The sequence below is a fragment of the Megascapheus bottae genome, chromosome 5 (assembly GCF_031878675.1).
Source record: "Megascapheus bottae isolate mThoBot1 chromosome 5, mThoBot2.hap1, whole genome shotgun sequence".
NCBI lineage: Eukaryota > Metazoa > Chordata > Mammalia > Rodentia > Geomyidae > Megascapheus > Megascapheus bottae.
The window spans coordinates 19,095,620-19,115,376 of NC_143513.1; the positions used below are offsets into that span (position 1 = coordinate 19,095,620).

A 19,757-nucleotide genomic window follows, 5' to 3' on the forward strand; every position below is an offset into this window, starting at 1 on the left:
TTTCTATATACTGAGGAATTGAACTGGGGCCTTTGCGCATGTTAGGCAAGAAAGCACTCTACCACTAGGCCAATATGATTCCATTTCTTTTTCTTTTTCTTTCTTTTGGTCCTTTGTGGGACTTGCACTCTAGTCCCTGAGCTGTTCAGCTCAAAGTTAGTGCTATATCACTTGAGCCACAGCGCTGCTTCCCCTGCTTCTTAATTAGTAATTTTAAACAATAAAACATTTCTTTTTTCAATACTGGAGTTCTGGACTCAAGACCATCTGCTGGCTAAGCAGGTATCTACTCTGAGCCACACATCCAGTGTTTTGTTTTGTTTTTCTTTTCTTTTTTTTTTTTTTGATATTGCTTGTTTTCTTTTTTTTTTGTATTGTAATTAGTAAAAGGGTTACATGATATTTGCCAGATAGAAGGTGCATTAATTCACATACATTGATACCCTTTCACATGTCTTGGTACCCATTTCCCTCCCCCCCCATACCCCCCTCCCGTCTTAGTTTTCCCCCCTTCCCTATCAAATTTCAAATATCCAAATACAAATAAATTCAATATATCAGATAACAAAGTGAGATACTATACCAATATGAGATAACCAAGGGATAGCAAAGGAGATGAGAGACAACATAGTACATTAAGGACAACAATTATTCATTATATGGCTTTTGTTTCAATATCCTGGAGGTCCTTTCAATTAGCTTCACATTATATGGCCTTATGTATCAAGATTTTGCTCTATTGCAGATCTCATTTTTCTTTTTTCATCAGGTTTTATTTTGGACTCTAAATTTGAAAGTATTCTATACTTTCTCATCAAACATTTGGACTGTTTCATTTTGGTGGATCCGGTAGAGATTTCCTGACTCATGGTGCCACTCAAAAACACTAATGACTTTCTTATTTTGATTTCTTTCACATTTTTTTTATTTTTAAATTAATGTTATTATTAAGGTGATGTATAGAGCAGTTAAAGTTATATAAATCATTTCTTTTTTTAAAATTTTTTATTGTAATTAATAGAAGGGTTATATTATATTTGCCAGATAGAAGGTACATTTCTTAACAATCATTGCTACCCTTTCTCATGTTTTTGTCCCCATTTCCCTCCCCAACCCAAATCATTTCTTTTTGAACAATGTCACTCTTGCCCTTGTGCTTGGTTTCTTGCCTAGGTGCTGGCCTGAACCACATCCACCTATTTTTGGCTTCCTATCTTAGGTGGAATAACAGACACATGCCACATGCCCATTTTCTTTCATTGAGATGGGGTATCAAATACTTTCTTCCCAGTGTTGGCTTAGCACCAATCTCAGCTCTCACAAAGCTCAGGATGATAAGCATGTATTACTGCACCCAGCTGAGGGTTAAGATGCAGGCTCAACTTTTCTGCTTGCACTGACCTCAAATCACAATCCTTCTGGTACTTAGTCTCCCAAGTAGCTAAAATTATAGACATAAACCACCAGATCCCAACTATCAATAAAATAACCTTCAGCAGAAATGTGCCACCAGTCCTAAAAAGTTTCCAAATACCATGCTCAGAACTGTTAAATATTTATAAACCTTTTCCAGATAAAGCTCATTTTCAGGATCAAACTGAGTCACAGAATAAGCTAAGACCTATATAACACATACTGAAAGGTATTTTTTAAAACATACATTGTAGATAGAAAATGGCAACAAAGGAATGTTAAACTCTAAGAATATATAAACTTTAGATTTGAGATCAGTGGTCTTCCCCATGTTTCCCACGTATAATTTCTATTCTGACCAATAATCACCTAGGTAGTAAAAGACATGATGCTTAATTTAGCAAATACCTTACAGGAATGTGAGCAAACAAGTGTCTGAAAACAAACGCCTTGTTCAAAGCATCCTCTTTGGGAGGACCCCTGAGCCTCTCTTTTGTCCGCTTACTCCCTACCATACTCTCTTATCTCTGTCTGCTCATCATCAACTAAATGACACTGTCTCCCAGGCTTTCATCATATCTGCTCATTTCTGTCTCTTCTTTGTTTCCAGGGATGCCTGTGGGGGTCACAGATGCTCAGTCAGTATTTCCCTCCATAAGTTAAAGTCTCCAAATAAATTGCCTTATGCATGAAGAAAGAAGGCCGCATCAGCCTTAAAATCACCTAGTCCACCAGGCACTGAAGGCTCATGCCTGCAATCCTAGCTGTTCAGGAGACTAAGATCTGAGGATGGCAATTTAAAGCCAAATAAAGCAGACAAATGTGTGAGACTCTCATCTACTATGGACTAGCAAAAACAAACAAAACAAAACAAAAAACCCAGAAGTAGAGCTGTGGTGCTAATGATTGAATGCCAGCCTTGAATGAAAAAGCTAGGCATGAGCATAAGGCCCTGAGTTCAAGCCTCAGTAAAGGCATATGCATGTATGAGCATATGAGCACACCAGCACACACACTACTAGGTTTTCACAATGTCAACTTCTTGTGTCACTGAATGGCCACCATTGATGCTTAACAAGCTAAGCAAGCTAGCCTTTCCTTACACAGAATCATTCTTTCTATAGTCATCTTTATGAGGGCAAGCATGAGTTTGAAGCAAGCTGTTCAGGGAAGGGGAATCTGTTTACCTGGCCAGCAGGGATGCTGGCTCAAGTGTCTGACTCATCATCTTCAGCTAAGGAAAATTCCAGTTCATTCTGGGGCTTTCTCAGCTAGGTACTACCAAACTCTTACTTTCTCCATTGCATCTCAACACTGAGATGGCTGCAGCTGCCAACTTGCATCTCAGAATTTTAAAAGGCGCCAATTTCAGCTTCTATTCTGGATTGAAACAATCTTAAAACTTAGGTTTGGTCCCAAATGGGGCCAATAAGACACTCTTCCATTGCATTCTTTCCTAAAGGTTCTGAACTAGCCAGATGTGGAACACAAAAGTGGAAATCAGAGCTAAGCTGCAAAAATGGCAACTCACTAAGGGTGGGGCTCAGGGCACAGTAGCTGCAGATGTTGACTACATCTAAGGCATCTTCACTAATGAGGAGTTTTCCAGGGTGTGGTGCATTTTCTCAGGTCTTGGCAGATCTCTGTATGCCAAGATTATGAGTAATACTGAAGGGCAGTAATTTTAGATTTACTGACTTGGGAAGGAAATGCGATGTACATAAAATTGAGATAAAGGTCAGATGTGGTTGCCAAGGTACAACTGAAACAGCATTTAATAGTTCAACAAGTCATGAGAGGTTTTTGTACACTGCATCTGGCATTTAAGTATGGTCCTTAAAAGCAATCAGAATTTTTTTCTTTTGGCACTGCTGAGGATCAAACCCAGAACCTTGTACACACTAGATGAATACTCTACTTTGGCACTGCTGAGGATCAGACCCAGAACCTTGTGCACACTAGATGAATACTCTACTACTGAGCTAGATCTACAGCTCAAATTTGGCCTGTCCTCTTCGAATGTTTCCTCTCTCAAACTTGAACAGCTGGTCAAAATTCTGTTTCATTCAGGCTTTACATCATCTCTCTCCAACTTGCTGGATTTATCACTTAATGTAAAATCTGTAGAGTTAAGTCATCACCAGCTTGGTTTGTTGCCACCATATAATATCATTACTCAATTAGGGCTTTCAAAGTTCCGGTCATACACATCATTAGAGGGGACACTATTATCTCTCTGGTATCAATTATCCTCTCCTTCATCCTGTTTTTAGAGATATATCTGAGTGATATTTTAATATGGAGACAATTTTTGGATGTGAACTTCCTGATGGGTGTTTAATGAGAAGCCCTGAATGATCCTATCTAATTTTTTGCTGACAAAATTGCTGGTGTCTCCTTTTATGAGTTGCTAATTTTCTTATGGGGCCACCACCAATAAAGAGAGGAGAATTATTCAAGAGCTGCATTTTATTGGGGCTAAGGGTCATTTCAATTATGCCAGCCTTAAATGAGGACCCCATGAAATATATAACTTCATAATCACTAAGAATCATAACATAATGTCTAAACTCTAGTGGTTTCTAATAAGTCTAAAGAGGTCCCAGCCATTACTATTTCTAGTAGTGATTTCTTGCTTCTGATTACAAAGGCTAAAAGTCATCTACCAGTGAAAATATTTTTTTTTGTGATTAATGAATTTCCAGCAGAACTAATGGGTTATATACTGTTTTCTGCCCTTTTAATAGAGACCTGTCTTGAATACTACTTAGCAGTCCAGCAAACAGGAAGAAAGGGTTTCTTACTCAAAACATCTGGGTACATGGTCTCAAAAGCTCTTATCAATGCCTGCTATTCTCAGAGGAAACTTCTTTGCTCCTTAGATTGATAGGAAAAATTCACAAACTCTGACTTGTAATAACAGTAAGTTCACTGAGCAAGGAGAATGTGATAGCATTCACTAACCGTAAAATTCAGTTTGGGATTTCATCATGCATCGTACCATTCTGGGATCATTAGACTCTATTCACAAGGGCATCACCATAAAGTTTATTCCTTCTCTATAAATCCTGGCTAGGGAAAGTCATGCAAGGTTTAACAAATCACCTGAACAAAGGACCATGCTCTCTCTTCTAAGGGGGACCAGGATCAAAATTTTACCTTGACAAAATGAATGTCCACCCCTAACCTCTGAGGTCATGAGGATATGCTCCGATGGTGCATTAAGTTTTCCTAGTCCCCCTAACAAGTCTCAACCCCTCCAAGCCACTTCCTGTCATCGTAACTGTCCTGTGATCACCATTATCCTCTTCTACTATGTATTTCTTATATCTTGAAAAATCCCCTGATCCATTATTATGACTCACTGTGTCTTAATTCTGGAACGTATATAGAGAAGACATCTACAAAAGTGTGTTAAAGTTGTGGGACTTAATTCACTTGTGAATGTCTGAGTATGCAACAAATGAACATACATGCTATATCTCCCTTTTTCCACTTTTGTTTGGATACAGGAACAAAATAATGAAAGGGGACAGGTTCCCCCATAAAAAATTATTCTAGCAAAACTTAACAGCTGCAACACTGACTTCTAAACCTTTTTAGCTTTATAAATGCATTAGACAAGGTTTTAAAGAAATTAAAGACAACTTTTTAATGCAATGGCAAATAAGAACATTTGCATGTTTTAACAAAAATAAGGGTATTTAGCATGATTTATTAGAAAAATATGTACTGTACACTTGCCTACCGTCTGTGATATTCTGTTATATTTTCAGTAATATTCTATTTTTATTAACTTAAAACAACATCTAGGGCTGTTGGATACCAGATGGTATTTTTCCTCTCCACCTACTTTCCATTACAAAAGGAATAATAGGTTCTTTGCATCCTATATGAAAATCTTTTTTAAATTCCCTCATCTTCATGAATTCAAATGTCTCAATCACTCAGATCATCAAACTCTGGCTAATCAATAGGAGGCACATAATTAGTAATTAGTACTTAAAGGTAATCCATCAAAAGCTAATCCATCTGCCTGTGTGATTCTTGCTAACATGAGGCTTTTCCCATCACAGGTACATATGTGCTCAAAATTAATTTCTATAAAACCAGGACTGAATCCAAGTCAATTTTTTAAAAGACAAATGAAAACATTGTAGTATATCTGTGGGCAAAGGTAACAAATTAGAATGGACTGTAAAGGGGCCTAAGGGGGACTCTTGTTTCCTGTGGCACTGAAGCCTCCAGCCCTGAAGTCTTCACAGCACAGCTTTCACACACATGCTGGTTACAAATATGAGGACTGCAGGAAAAGAATAGAACATTCCACCCATCACTTTCAGACCCATTCACCCAGAAGCAGAGGAATCTCCAAGTTTACACTGACTCATCTTTGTCTCTTGCTTAAATTCTTCACAAGAGCTTAGGACATCAAGCTAAAAGCACAACCAATGATAAGTTAGCAAGAGGTTAAGCTCACAATGTCCTGCAGCCACCTGGCCCCACCTTCCCCTCACACATGAAGCTCCAGCCACTGCTTCCACTCCTTACAGACAGCTACCACATCCACAGGCCACTGACATGGTTACACTTGTTCTTTCCTGTGCCTGGAATGCCAGGCACTTGTCACTTGCCACTCTTTTGGCCCTTAGATCTGTCTCCTCTTTGGGGAAACCTACAAGACTCCTTCGGCTACTGACGTCTATGTTAGAAGCTTCCATATATTTGTATAATCCTCAGCACACAGGTTAACTGGGAATTCAGCCTTGAGATTCCTCTCCTTTTTTTTCACTTTTCCTTCCCCTTTTCCCCCTTCGTTATTATTCTGCCTTCCTTTCCTTCCCCACTCCCCTCCCTTCCATTCCTCTGTGTGTGTGTATGAGAAGAGAGAGAGAGAGAGAGAGAGAGAGAGAGAGAGAGAGAGGGAGAGGGAGAGGGAGAGGGAGAGGGAGAGGGAGAGGGAGAGGGAGAGGGAGAGGGAGAGAGAGAGAGAGAGAGAGAGAGAGAGAGAGAGAGAGAGAGAGAGAGAGAGAGAGAGAGAGAGAGAGAGGGAGAGAGATGGTGCTAGTACTTTGGCTTGAACTCATATCCTCCTCTCACTTAGTTTGTTCTCATACCAATCCAGCATTTTGCTGGACAACTGATGATGTACATTCATGTACTTTCTACTTAGGTTGGTTTTGTTTTAAGATCTCCAGGTCTCAACTTTTCTAGTAGATACAATTACAGGTATAAGCCAAGAGCATTCAGCTTGGTTTTCTACAGAGCATCAGTTCTGCAAGGACAATGAGGTATGTGGTATAACTCTGGGGGCAAAGGCACATTGTAAATTGAGCATATATCTCCCTACTCCTCCATATTGCTTTTATTTCTCCAAGCTTCTCGGGTAATAGTTACCATGGAAGTCTCCATCTGTCTGTGCATTTTTTTTTATAACCCCTTGCTTTCAAGCTACTGTTCTAAACCCAAATGAAACCAGTCCACCACAGGTTTCTTCTGTTACCTGACTATGTGATATTAGTATTATTTTATTAGTCAGATCAGGCCTGCATAGAAGTAGAGAAGAAAAGAAGTTAAAGTTGCTTAGTATCCAGAGCAGCAAGAGACACCACGGGGGATGAGGAGAAACAAAAGCCAAAGCAAATAATCTACTTTTCAACCCTTCACTTTAATCATTTCCCAACATACTAGAGAAAATGCAGCTATTTTAACTTTACAAGAATAAGAACCTAATAAATCTAGGGAGCAGCATCTGTGAATCAGGAATAAAAGATCATTTGACAACAGGAGTTAATAAATCAAGAGAAGTTGGCCAGTATCCATTTTCTTAACTGGGCCTTTAAAAAACAATCCAGAATGTTTTCAGGAACATATACAAATTGCATAATGATCAATTCCTCCATCTTAAAAAATAACATAGAAACTAGGTGGCATTGTGTTGTGTGTGTATGCTCATACTGGGACTTGAATTCAAGGCCCTGGGTGCATTTTCACTCAAGCATGGTATTCTATTTGTGCCACAGTTCCACCTCCAGATTTCTGATGATTATTTGGAGATAAAAGTCTGACAGACTTGCCTTCCCAAGCTGGCTTCTAACCATGACCCTCACATCTCAGCCTCTTGAGTACCTAGGATCATAGGTGTGAACCACTGGCACCTGGCTTGAAAATAGTTTTTTTGTTTGTTTGTTTTTCTAAATGCCAAGACTTGAAGTAGGTTTCTTTTGAGAACCTAATATAGCTAATTAATGAGCAGATGGCTCCCCCAGACATGAAGCACACTCCTGTCTTATATTGCCGTCTGGTTGTCATTTCTCTGGAAGAAAAAAGAAATGCAAAATTCAAAAATTACACAGGGGAACCAAACTTATAAACCATGCTTCTGAATGAATGGGATGTGTACAGTGACAACTGTGAGCTATTTCCTAGATTTCCCTCCCCTTCGACCTCATTAAATACAGCATCACTTGATTTTTATGCATCAATTCCTTTTCAGCTAACTTGTTAACTTCTTGATTGCAAGAATTACTTTCTTGGGAGATGGAGACAAAAGGGTAGAGATTCAAGGCCATTGCAGACAAAAGTTAGCAAGACCTCATTCAAAAACAAACCAGGTGTGGTGATAAAAGTGTGTAATCTGTAATCCCAGCTACTCAGGAGAAAGAAGTCTGAGACCAGCCTGAGAAAAAGCACAAAACCTTATCTGAAAAATGAACTAGAAGAATGACATTCAAATGGCCTGATGTCTTCATCTTGAGGACCCAGAACAGAGCTTTAATTCACTAACACTCCTGCCCTACCCTCATTTTCAGATGAGATAAACTCATGCGACAGGCACCAGACCAAAATTCACTCCCAGTTTGGACCTTGAGCTTGGCTCCCACCCGGTCTCCACTGTGACCTTATTTCCCACCATTTGTTACTTTCAAACTACTTCCACAAGACAATTTTAGCACTTTTTCAGACCTACTATAAACAACTTCAGATTGTAAACAAGGAGTGAGTTTTTAGTTCCTCTCTTGCAGGTTTTTTCCCTGATAAACTTGTTCAGGAGTTTGAGCCATCTCTTTGTCAGCTCTTTCTCTTATCTTTTTTTCTTCTTTTTGAGCCTAACAAAAACCAACAGGATGGAGGATGTGGCTCAAATGGAGCACTGCCTAGTGAGTGAGAAGTCCTGAGTTCACTTGATCATATTGAAAAAGACAAAAAACTACCTCCTGATGCTCTGTTACTCTATGGCCTGATCTTGATTTAAAATGGACTAAATTAACTCCCTTTAGGGAGTGCATTTTCTATGAAAAGACAGCTTAATATCAACCCATTACAAACTTGGGATTTTGTTACTAAGAAAAATAATATAGCTCCAATGTGGTGATTTCTTGTTTGACAGGTGGAAAACTTAATATATCATGAGTTACAAATTACATTTGAACTCTGGCTTCCTTCCTTCTTTCCTTTCTCCCCTCTCTTTCCCCCTCTTTTTTGTGCCAGTATTGGAGCTTGAATTCAGGGCATAAACCCTGCCCCAAGTGTTTCTGCTCAAGGCTAGAGTTCTACCCCTTGAGCCACAGCTCCACTTGCTGGGTTTTTTGTTTTTTGGTGATTATTTGGAGATAAGAGTCTCATGGTGTTTCCTGCCCAGGCTGGCTTTGAACCATGATCCTCATATCTCTGCATCCTGAGCAATTAAGATTACAAGTATAAGCCACCAGCACCCAGCCTGAACTTGCACCCTGCCAGTTTTCAATAGTAAGTAATAATGTTCTAAAATTTCCCTTTAGTATTATGGTTAAATCTATTTATTGGCATCCTTCCAAATGGTTGACATTGTTCTCATCTAGATGTCTAATACAAGTTTGAACGAAAATACTTTCCTTTTAGTAATTCCCACAGATAGAAGAAGAAGGAGAAGGAGGAGGAGGAGGAGGAGGAGGAGGAGGAGGAGGAGGAGGAGGAGGAGGAGATTTCTACTTTACATTGAACTGCACTTAAAAACCCAATAGACCTGAGTGTAGAAAAAGATAGAGACCCACTTTTAGAATGCAAGGTAAAGCTGCCATCAACTAGAATCTCAAAACCACTTCTGCCCTAGTAATTCTTACACAAGAAACGCTTTGACGTAGGCAGAATTCCAGGATGAGGCTGCAGGAAACAGGGAAGAGGAAATTCCGGCAGCAGTTGAGTGACGGGACCCTTCCCTAGCACAGCAGCAAAACTGCCAAGGTTCAGTTTCAGCATGTGCAAAATCCCCTTCCCACCCATATTTCATGAGTGAGTTACCGAGAGGAAGGAAGCTGGGTGGGTCCTCAGACTTAACAAAGGAACTGAAGAAAATAGGGTGGGGAGAGGCAGGAACGGAAACAAAGCCCCTCAGTTAAGTATTGCTGAACAAGTTCTTCACATACGGTTTGTAGCCCTTTTCTCCCAGTGGAGATTAGGAAGTCAGTTTGGATATACCAATAGAATACCTTATTTGAAATTTAATATACTACAAAGCATTTCTTTGTACCAGGAAAAGAAAAACAGCTTCCATTTTCTGATATTACACAGTTGTATTCCAGAAAAATCAGATCTGCTTCTAGACATATACTTTAAGGCAACTATTTTATTGATATGAGCTTTTCAGCTCTCAGTTGATATTTAAACTAAGCCAGCATCTTGCCACACCCATTATCTTGGTTCCTTTCCGTTATTGTCTTTTTCCTAGTAAGGCTGCCCACTCTCCTTCCATCCCTCCCTCCCTCCCTCTCTCTCCCCCTTCTCTCCCTCATGTTGGCATTGTTACCCTTAACTTCCCAACCTTGAAAGGCCTTGAATTCAGTGAGCTGGCTCCGCAGGCATTCAGACTTGAGTTCACTCTCATCCAACATAGCCTAGCACTCACCAGCTTCAGCCTTCTAATCTGTCAGACTGAAATAATATTACTTAGCTCACAAATACCCCACCTAGACTCCGTGTGTGTGTGTGTGTGTGTGTGTGTGTGTGTGTGTGTGTGTGTGTGTATCATGGGGCTTGAACTCAGGGTTTCAGTACTGTCCCCAAGTTCTTTGGCTCGAGATTAATGCTCTGCCACTTAGAGCCACAGTGCCACTTCTGGTTTTCTGGGGGTTACCTGGAGATAAGACTGGCTTTGAACCACAATCCTCAACGTCAGCCTCTTAAGTAGCTAGGATTATAAACATGAGCTACTAGCACCCAGTCAGATTCCTTTTAATGAAAACTAACAAAACTAAATACTAGCTCCTAATTATTTTGAAACTGAAGCAACATTTCTGAGCCCTCAAAAGCCTCCAGTGGTCACACCTGTAATCCTAGCTACTCAGGAGGCTGAGATATGAGGATCGAGGTTTAAAGCCAGCCTGGGCACTAAAGACCATGAAACTCTTACCTCCAATTAACCACTAGAAAACTGGAAGTGGTGCTGTGACTCAGGGGGTAAGGTGGTAGCCTTGAGCTGAAGAGTTCAGGGACAGGGCCCAGGCCCACAGTCCAAGCCTCACACTGACAAAAAAAAAAAATCCTCCAAGGGTAACAATCTCATTTCACACAGAATCCTTCTTTTCCTTCTTGTCATCATCTCCTTTCTCAACAGCAACTGACAGTAACACAGTGGCATCACAAGGTTTCAAACTTCTGAAAACTAACTTTCATATTTATATCTCTATGCATTTTCTAGTGCTATTTTAACACTTGTCATCCTTTTCTTCAAGTAAAACAATGTAAATCTAACTCAAAACCGTATTTTAAAGCCCAGGTCAAACTCCACCTAAGCAATAGAGAAAACCCCACTTCCCAGCTGGAAGTGGGCTCTTTACCTATATGTGTGTGCTCCCTTTTACCTCTTGGTAGACACATTATTTATTTCCATGCTTTCACTCCACAACCAAACTAATTGCTTGAACAGGAGTCACAGTGGTTATCCTAAATCTTCTACAACATCAACTTAAGTAAAAGTTCAGAGAATAACTGAAAAAATGGAAAGCATTCTGGAAAAAACAACAGTCACGAAAACTCAGAAGACTGCCTTCAGGACGGCAACCTTAACATCACCATGAATTGTGAAGAAAGCACACAAGGCACTGGAGGAATTGCACGGTCATACGAGGCATACTAGACATGCTTTCTGCTAAAGGAGCTTCAGAGGGATTAGTCTGAAAAGAAAGTCTATGTATCTCCATACCGTTGGCACTCTAACAATTTGCCAGCAAAATAAATCTATGACCTTAAATACTTGAAACATACCACAGGAAAACAAAGCAAGATCAATGGCTCATGTGGTTTCTTAGCAAAAGTGACTAACCAAAGAAGTCTTCAACAAGTTCAACAATTACTTATTGTAAAACTACAAATACATTCCCCATCACCGCTCACCAAATTCTGTTAAATTCACTGTCCATATGTGTTCCCATTGCCTAACTCCAAGCTAACACCTCTCACCTAACCAATTACAATAGCTTTCTAAGATTCTTGTCAACATTTCCTTCTTCTTCACTCAACTTTTCCTCTGAACTTAAGCCAGAGAGCCATAACTGATTGTGTGCATGTCCCTTCAGTGTTTGCTTTCCTTTGCCAGAAGACAAGTCTAAACTCCTTAGGGATGGTTTGCTAGGTCTTTCTCAACTGGATTTTACCTTTTTTCCAATCCAGCCCTTTCCATTCTCCATGAATCATCAATAGCTTTCAGTTGGCTAATTCTGCCTTAAGTGCTCTTCCCTGCCCTCAGCTTCAATGATCATCCTCCAAACTCAAATATGACAATCACTTGGTAACTCATGACCTTTTCCCCATAAACAATCAATTGACGAGTAAGTACAATGCCTTTAAAATACATACATTTCTTAAAATAATAAATGACTAAATATTTTAGTGCTCTATCATAATGTTTAGGAAACACAGTCCTATTTCTGCACTACTTCAAGTCCTCAACACTTACATATTATATTAGTGCCACCTAATTTTGCCTACAGTTAGTTAACAGTAAGTTAGAAAAACTGATTCTTGAGAAACTTGTGATACTTATACATTTAATCTTTTACTTCAGAAACACTTTGGCACAAGCACATTCATGTACCTATAATCATGGCAGTTGCCAGTCTAAGAAAAATATGAGAAATGCTTATTGAGAACACCCTAGTTCCCTTCAATTTGTAATGAGACATAATAGCAACCAAGATTTTGTCCTATTAGTGTCATCATTCCCCAAGCAGTCGTACTTCAAAGAAACTTTCTCATCTTAGCACATATTGACCAGAAAGGATATGACATTCTGGAACTACAGAAGCCATTATGTTCAGTCAAAAGAATAACTCAATTGTCAATCTGGATTCTAACTTAAATTTTGCCACTGTCTACTTAGCTAGCTTTGACCTAAATCTGACAGATGAAGTAGAGGAAGAATTTTCAAACTATTAAAAAAATACCTGTTTATAACTCGAAGATTTGGCCAATGTTGTTAAAACAAGAACAGGAGGCAGAAGGCTTAGATCTATATTACACACTGTAGTCTCCTCTGCCTGTGCTAGGAGCTGTAAGCTATAACTGAGTTTTTAGGAGCAAAAGAAGATAACTGTAACTAAAAAGAAACCGAGGGCAGGAAAACTGAAAATAATTCCAAGCACAAAAAAATGTAAGCAAAGATGTAGCTCTAAATATAAGTTCAAGATGTCAGGAAGCTTTCATTTTATTTTTTTCATATATTTTATTATAATTGATAGAAGGGTTACATTATATTCACCAGATAGAAGGTGCATTACTGCAGAAACATTGATACCCTTTCTCATGTCTTGGCCCCCATTTCCCTCCTCCCACCCCCACCCGAAGCTTTCATTTTAAAGTATTATAAAAAGTATGAGCATCGGACCGGTGGGAGCTTATTTAGCAGAGCAGCACATTAGTATCAGCACCAGCTGCTACTGGTTCAAGTGGTCATCCTGCAGAGAGAGATTGCAGAATGGCTGTTTACATGTATCACTAAGAAAAAATAATCTTAGGTTCACTTTTCTTTATTTTAGGCCTCCTAGGAAAGTACCTGTGGAAAATGCATACTTTCAACTCTCATAGCTGCACAACTGTCTTCCTTCTCAGAAACACTTTCCAACACACGATATTCACACAACGAGAAAATCTGTGTTCAAATACAGGCTTAAAATGCAAGTTTAAGAGTAACAGGGAATGGGCCGGGAGTTTGGCCTAGTGGTTAAAGTGCTTGCCTAGCATGCATGAAGACCCGGGTTTGATTCCTCGGTACCACATACATAGATAAAAGCCAGAAGTGGTGCTGAGGCTCAAGTGGTAGAGTTCTAGCCTTGAGAAAGTCCAAGGACAGTGCTCAGGCCCTGAGCTCAAGCCCAGGACTGGCAAAAAAAAAAAAAAAAAAAAAAAAAAAAGAGTAACAGGGAAAAATCCATTGAAAAAAATTGCAAATCTTCAATTAATAAATTTCTGTCTCCTTGACAATGTTCTCCACCATATAGAGACTTCAAGTTAAATATTTGGAGTATCTTATCAACAGTGTTGCTTCTAATATTCTGAATTCAATTACATGAAACAAAGGCAACACAGGTATTTCTTTAATAAGCACAAGGTTTTGTGGCATGATGCTGATGATGTTTAACTATGACAAAATAGCACACTACTGTTTGATTTTGAAAGAATCTGTTCTACTTCAAGGTGTCATTGACTTATTGCATCTTATCTGAAACCAGTTACAGATACAACATTCCTTTTTAAGACCACAAGGAGAGAAAAATTTTCACAATTACACAATGACATATCTTCATGTCATTAACCTCTAAGATATGACTTTAGAGATGCTAAAATGTAAGGAAATATACATCACGGAATCAATAAAATAAAACATACAAACACTATTACTCTTCTAAGTGAATCAAAAGGCATATTAGTTTAATAAATTTAAGCCACACAATAGGCTTCACAAATATCCTAAAGACATGGCAGGTCAGAAGGCACTTTAATAGTCAAACTTAAGGGTACTTATAACAACTTGAACATGCCCCTGAAATTTTAATAGTACTTTGCCAAGTAAGGCCTCTGAGTCTTCCACTTGCACTAAAAGTCACATTCACCCTGAAATAGTTTGATCAAAGGACTTTGAAAATGCCTAATAATTCTACCTTTTGAGACACTAACTGGTACTTCTAGAAATGTGTTGTACTATTAAACTAAAGAGCCCGCCTAGCTCCCAACATCTCACTAGTTCTCCTGCTCACTTGTACTGATGGACTTGAGACTGAGAAAAAAAAATGAAGCATTTTCCACCCCTAGAAAGGGTTGAAAGTAGTATTTCAAGGGAAAATAAAAATCAGAGAAAGACATATTTATAAGCACAGAGGAATGTTCCCCTCCACAAGTAATCCTGGATTGTACTGCACCAAGAGCAAAAAAGAAAAAAAACTCTTACAAACAACAAATCAGCAGATCATGATGTGGAGCAGAAGAAAGTGGCTGCATTGTATTCCTGGTGTGAGGCCAGCTTTCTCAGTTCTGAGAGGCAGGCTGAATAACTTCTTTCAGAGGGATCAAACCCAGTGTCCTTTCCACCAGCTTTCACTGAGCTCAGACAAAGTCACTCTTGTTAGAACACAGTGTTCATGGGCTACTGGGAAATCTCCCTGACCTTCTCACTTGCTAAGAACATGTCTACCCTGTGCTGTTTTAATCTATTTCTACTGACTTAGGATACATTCTTTGACAATTAGATCCGCCTAAACATATTCCTCCAAAATCCATCTTCTCAGGTAGACTGGGAGGGATGGGTAAGAACACTGAAAGGGGAAACTTTCATCAAGATGCACTGTATTTATAAAACTCATTTGTTGAATGTCATCTCCTTCGTATACCTATTTAAAAAATAATAAAAACAAAAGTAAACCTATATTCTCTAAACTTCCTGATGGGACAAACCTTTGGATGTTTTGATGAAAGTTTTGATTTGATGGAAATCCATCAATTCAGATTGAAGCAAACATGCACTGATTTTTTTCCTAAAGCAGAGCCTCATATTTCTACAAGGCTCACTTTGGTGAAAAGTTCTAGTTCAAGTCGTAAACCACTAGCTTAGAGCTCTGAAAAACAAATGCCATTTTTACTAAGGAAGATGCTTTGGAGGAAGGAAAATTCCCAAACATAAAGAATTGAAAATAAAATATTTTTTGTCTCAAACACATAATGAAGCAGAAACACTTTCCATCCCTTCAAACCTATATCCCAAGAGGAAAAGGGCTTACGTGTTCAGACTTCTCCAGTTCTTTTTTGTCAGTTTGCAAAATCTGACAATTTTCTCTTGCCAACTTCTGTACCAGTTCAATGCGTCCGATATCATCTCTCTCCTGAAGCTTGCACATCACTCCGGCCTTCAGAGTTGGAGAAAAAGCAAAGATATACTTAAATCCACAATCCCAGGACATGACACTGCTTCAAAATTCACCTTACAACAAACTCATTTTTTTCCTGTGCCTTGGATTAAATCATTCTTGTGATAAATATTTTGCCTTCCCAAGTCAAAGCTATATTGGTCTATAATTCAGAAATGCCATGCCAAAATACTTCAAATGGAGATCAAGTATCACTCTACATTGAGAGCAAAAGGCAAACTAACTCATTTGCTACGATGTGTGCGCCTGATATGCTCTATTTGTTTGTCCTGACAGCCTGTTTCCTGTTACATAAGCAAAGCCTAGCAAGAGGTTAAAAATTCATGGGAAAGTTAGCCAGGAACTGCTCTGGCAAAAAGGGCGAAGTGATACAGAGTCCTAAAAATAACAGTCTACAACTTCCCAATTCTTTAGCTCTGGTGTATCATTCCATAGACAAATTTACAACTACCAAGAAGATTACAAGATTTTGTTTTCCACGACTGGAAAATTACTATGGACTATCGATAAAATATCCCCCATGGTGCTTGGAAAATGGTGAGAAATGTATTAAAAATAAGAAGTTAGAGAGGGAAAGTTCATTAGGGTTTGGAAACAATCCATAAAGCACCATCATTATTATTATTGTCTATCCCAGTACGAAGGCTTGAACTCAGGGTCTCAGGGCTATTCCATAGCTTTTTTCCACTCAAGGCTGGTACTCTACTAGTCAAGACACAATGCTTACTTCCAGCTTTTTGGTGGTTAATCGGAACCAAGACTTTCCTGTGCAGGTTGGTTTTGAATTGCAATTGTCAGATCTCAGTAGCTAGGATTACAGATGTGAGCCACCAATGTACAGCTAAAGCATCCAGATAAAGGTTGAAGCACCCAAATTATTAATAACAAAGAGGAAGAATAACCTAGGACTGTGGGATAGGAAATAATAGTCATTCTAATACTCAAATTATCAATTACTTCTATCAAATTCATCCCCAAATAATTCATACTGACATACAAAGGTATGCTCTAAAAGAGAAATCTGAAGTTATACTCAGAAGCAGTCAAATCATGGAATCTTTACTTTGCCCAACACAACCTACAGGACTTGAATGTTCTCAGTAACATGTCCAAATATTGGTTTGCTTGCCAGTGATCCAGAGTTTCTGGACATAACACTTTGTGTTAAGGAAACTCATGTTACTGATTGGCCTTAACAGAAAAGGAATCATCCACACAAAGCAATAACTACAATTTTTTTTCCAAGGGCAGTGCTTTCTCTTAACCTAGAAGGAAACAAACCCAATATCCAAAGTGGCCCAAACACAGACTCCCAAGGGGCAGAAAGTAGAATTCCACTGTCAAAAGTAAAAGGATTTATTTTTACAACAACCCTTGCAAGTGGTTTTTCAGTTCCCTTCCAGAGTTTCCTTGGACAGGGATCTCAACTTATCAGAAGACATTCTGTACACTTTTAGATAGCCAAAGCTGTTGGAAAGTCCCCTCTCATACCACACAAAATAAAACTGTCAACCAGTACTAGTTTTGTCTCTCATTTCTTTTCTTGTGTCTCTCATTTTCTTTTCTTTTCATTTGAAATCAGTACCCGATGCTTCTGCTTATTGACTAACACTTTACCAACTGAGCTATGCCTCCAACTCCTAGTCTTGCCTTTTTTTTTTTTCGTCGGTCATGGGGCTTGAACTCTGGGCGTGGGTGTTGTCCCTGAGCTCTTCATTTCAAGGCTACCACTCTATCGCTTGAGCCACAGCACCACTTTCATAGTTTTACCTTTTAAAGAGGTGAAAGTAGGTATATTCCTTGTTTCATAGGACAAGATATCTAATATTTAAATCAAATAATTATTGCATTCTCTCTTTTCTTTCTTTTTTTTTTTTGCCAGTCCTGGGCTTGGGCTCAGGGCCTGAGCACTGTCCCTCGATTTTCTCAAGGCTAGGGCTCTACCACTTGAGCCACAGCACCACTTCTGGCTTTTTGCTACATATGTGGTAGCGAAGAATCAAACCCGGGTCTTTGTGCATGCTAGGTAAGCACTCTACCACTAGGCCAAATTCCTGGCTCCAGCATTCTCTCTTTTCTATACCTCAATTCTCTAAATTATTTTAGTCATTCATTCATTTTCTCAATAGTATGTAAGTCATAAAAGTGAATAGCCCCAAATCAAAGTCCCTCCTATATACTAGACTATACAACAAGCAAATAATTATGTAACATAAACAAACTTCCAGGCAATGCTAGGTGAGAGGAAAGGAAAGGAAAGCAGAGCAAGGTGAGGGAGAGACAATTGAAGGAACTAATGAACTAGGAATGTCAGGTGATTCTCTACTAGGATGACATTTGAAAGCAGGCCTAAAGGAACTGAGGGAGAAGTATCTGGATACTCAGATAAAGACAAGAACAAGGGTTCTGAGGTTTGGTGTAACCAATAAAGGGAATGGCATGGCAGGATAGCATTGGTCAGTGGCAGACTTGTGTGGCTGGTCAGAACTATGCAAGATCAAGTCATATAGTCTCCTTACAAGCTGTATATAAAGGGCTTAAATTCGTTTTGTGAGCAAGACAAATTCTTTGGAATGGTTTGAACAGAAGATTATCATAATCTAATTTTTATTTTTTGAGAATTAATGTGTGTTCTAGGTAGAGTGAGAGAAAGTCATTGAATCTTAAGATCAAAGACTGGCAACTTGATGTAGTAGAGATAACAATGAAAGTCAAGTTACATTGCCAAGGGGAGGCCGATGGATTTGGATGTTTAGCAGTCTCTAAAATATTTAGCCTGAACCACTGCGGAAATAGAGCTGTTATTCACTGAGAAAAGAAACGCTGGGAGATTGTCTGGTGTGGCTGGTTTGGCAATCTGAGGTTCAGAGGCTCTGAGGTTGAGACTGGTAATAGAAATCTGGGAATCATCCAGTACATAGACTTTCAGTGTACAGACATTTTCCCTCTAGTTATATGATTGGAGGGATGTAAGCCCAGGAGCTGAACATGTGTTTGTAAGGAACTCTTAAACATTCTTTGCATCATGATTAAGAACCTAAATATAGACTTTCCTTTCAGGAGAAAACATTTTTTATGAGAATCAGATACTATGTGTACTAATCAAATACCTATTTTAGGAACAAAATGCTATCCCTTTTCAAAATGGATTTCAGGTTAGCTTAATTATTTTGTGTCTATGTGGCATCTTCTAGTTAAACAAGAAACACTACTATCTTGATTTTTCTGGTGCCCACAAAATTTCTAAAAGTCTCTTCATGGAACATAAATTCTAGAAGTATCTTCATGGAACAATCAGTTTTAAAGCATTTCTTACAATTATCAAGAAAGCTTTCGACAGGGTTAAGGATGCTGTTTCTTCCCTAGGTAACTGTTTCATCCCAGAGACAACACACATCCTAGACGGTTCACAAAGAAGCACTGTTGGGAAACACCACCTAAGCCAGATGTTCTCTGAGCTTCCTTTCACAGCTCCATAATTCGGTGATCTTGTTCAAGAAACCCATGAATTTATTAATATATTGTGAAAGCTCTCCTGCGGCAGGAGAGACAAGATAACAAACGGCTCTTGATCTAGACTTCCACATTTTTGGTCTATTTAATTTATCTCTGTGAAATTAATTATAAACAGTTTACCTAACACTGCTAAGCCAGACCAAAATAATTTAAAAGATTAATGTATAACTGTCAGAAAAGTTATTTAAGAGCCTTATTTCAAGGTCTGCTTTGAGAGTTAAAAAGAAACTCCCTGTAATGTATAATTAAAGCTATTCATATGCTTTTCAGTATTTGAGAAAAGTTATGAATGTCAATGAAAAGTCCACTCTCCCATGGTTAAAAAAAAGCAATCTGAACAGGAGTCCCTCAGAAAAGGACATATTGATGATCAACAAGTACTCTTCCTGTGACAAAAGGTGAAATAGCAAGGTTCCAAGTATGAAAATACTGTCT

At 38.8% G+C, this 19,757-nt stretch overlaps 1 protein-coding gene across 2 annotated transcripts in view; it reads right to left on the reverse strand.

Moving 5' to 3' along the window:
• The window catches only part of Rapgef5 (Rap guanine nucleotide exchange factor 5), a 233,291-nt gene that overhangs the window by 92,537 nt on the left and 120,997 nt on the right, over positions 1-19,757 (reverse strand). For both annotated transcript variants that reach the window (XM_090332742.1, XM_090332741.1), the window contains exon 9: positions 15,660-15,785. In XM_090332742.1, coding sequence (XP_090188868.1) covers positions 15,660-15,785 — 126 coding nt within the window. The remainder of the gene's footprint in view (positions 1-15,659; positions 15,786-19,757) is intronic.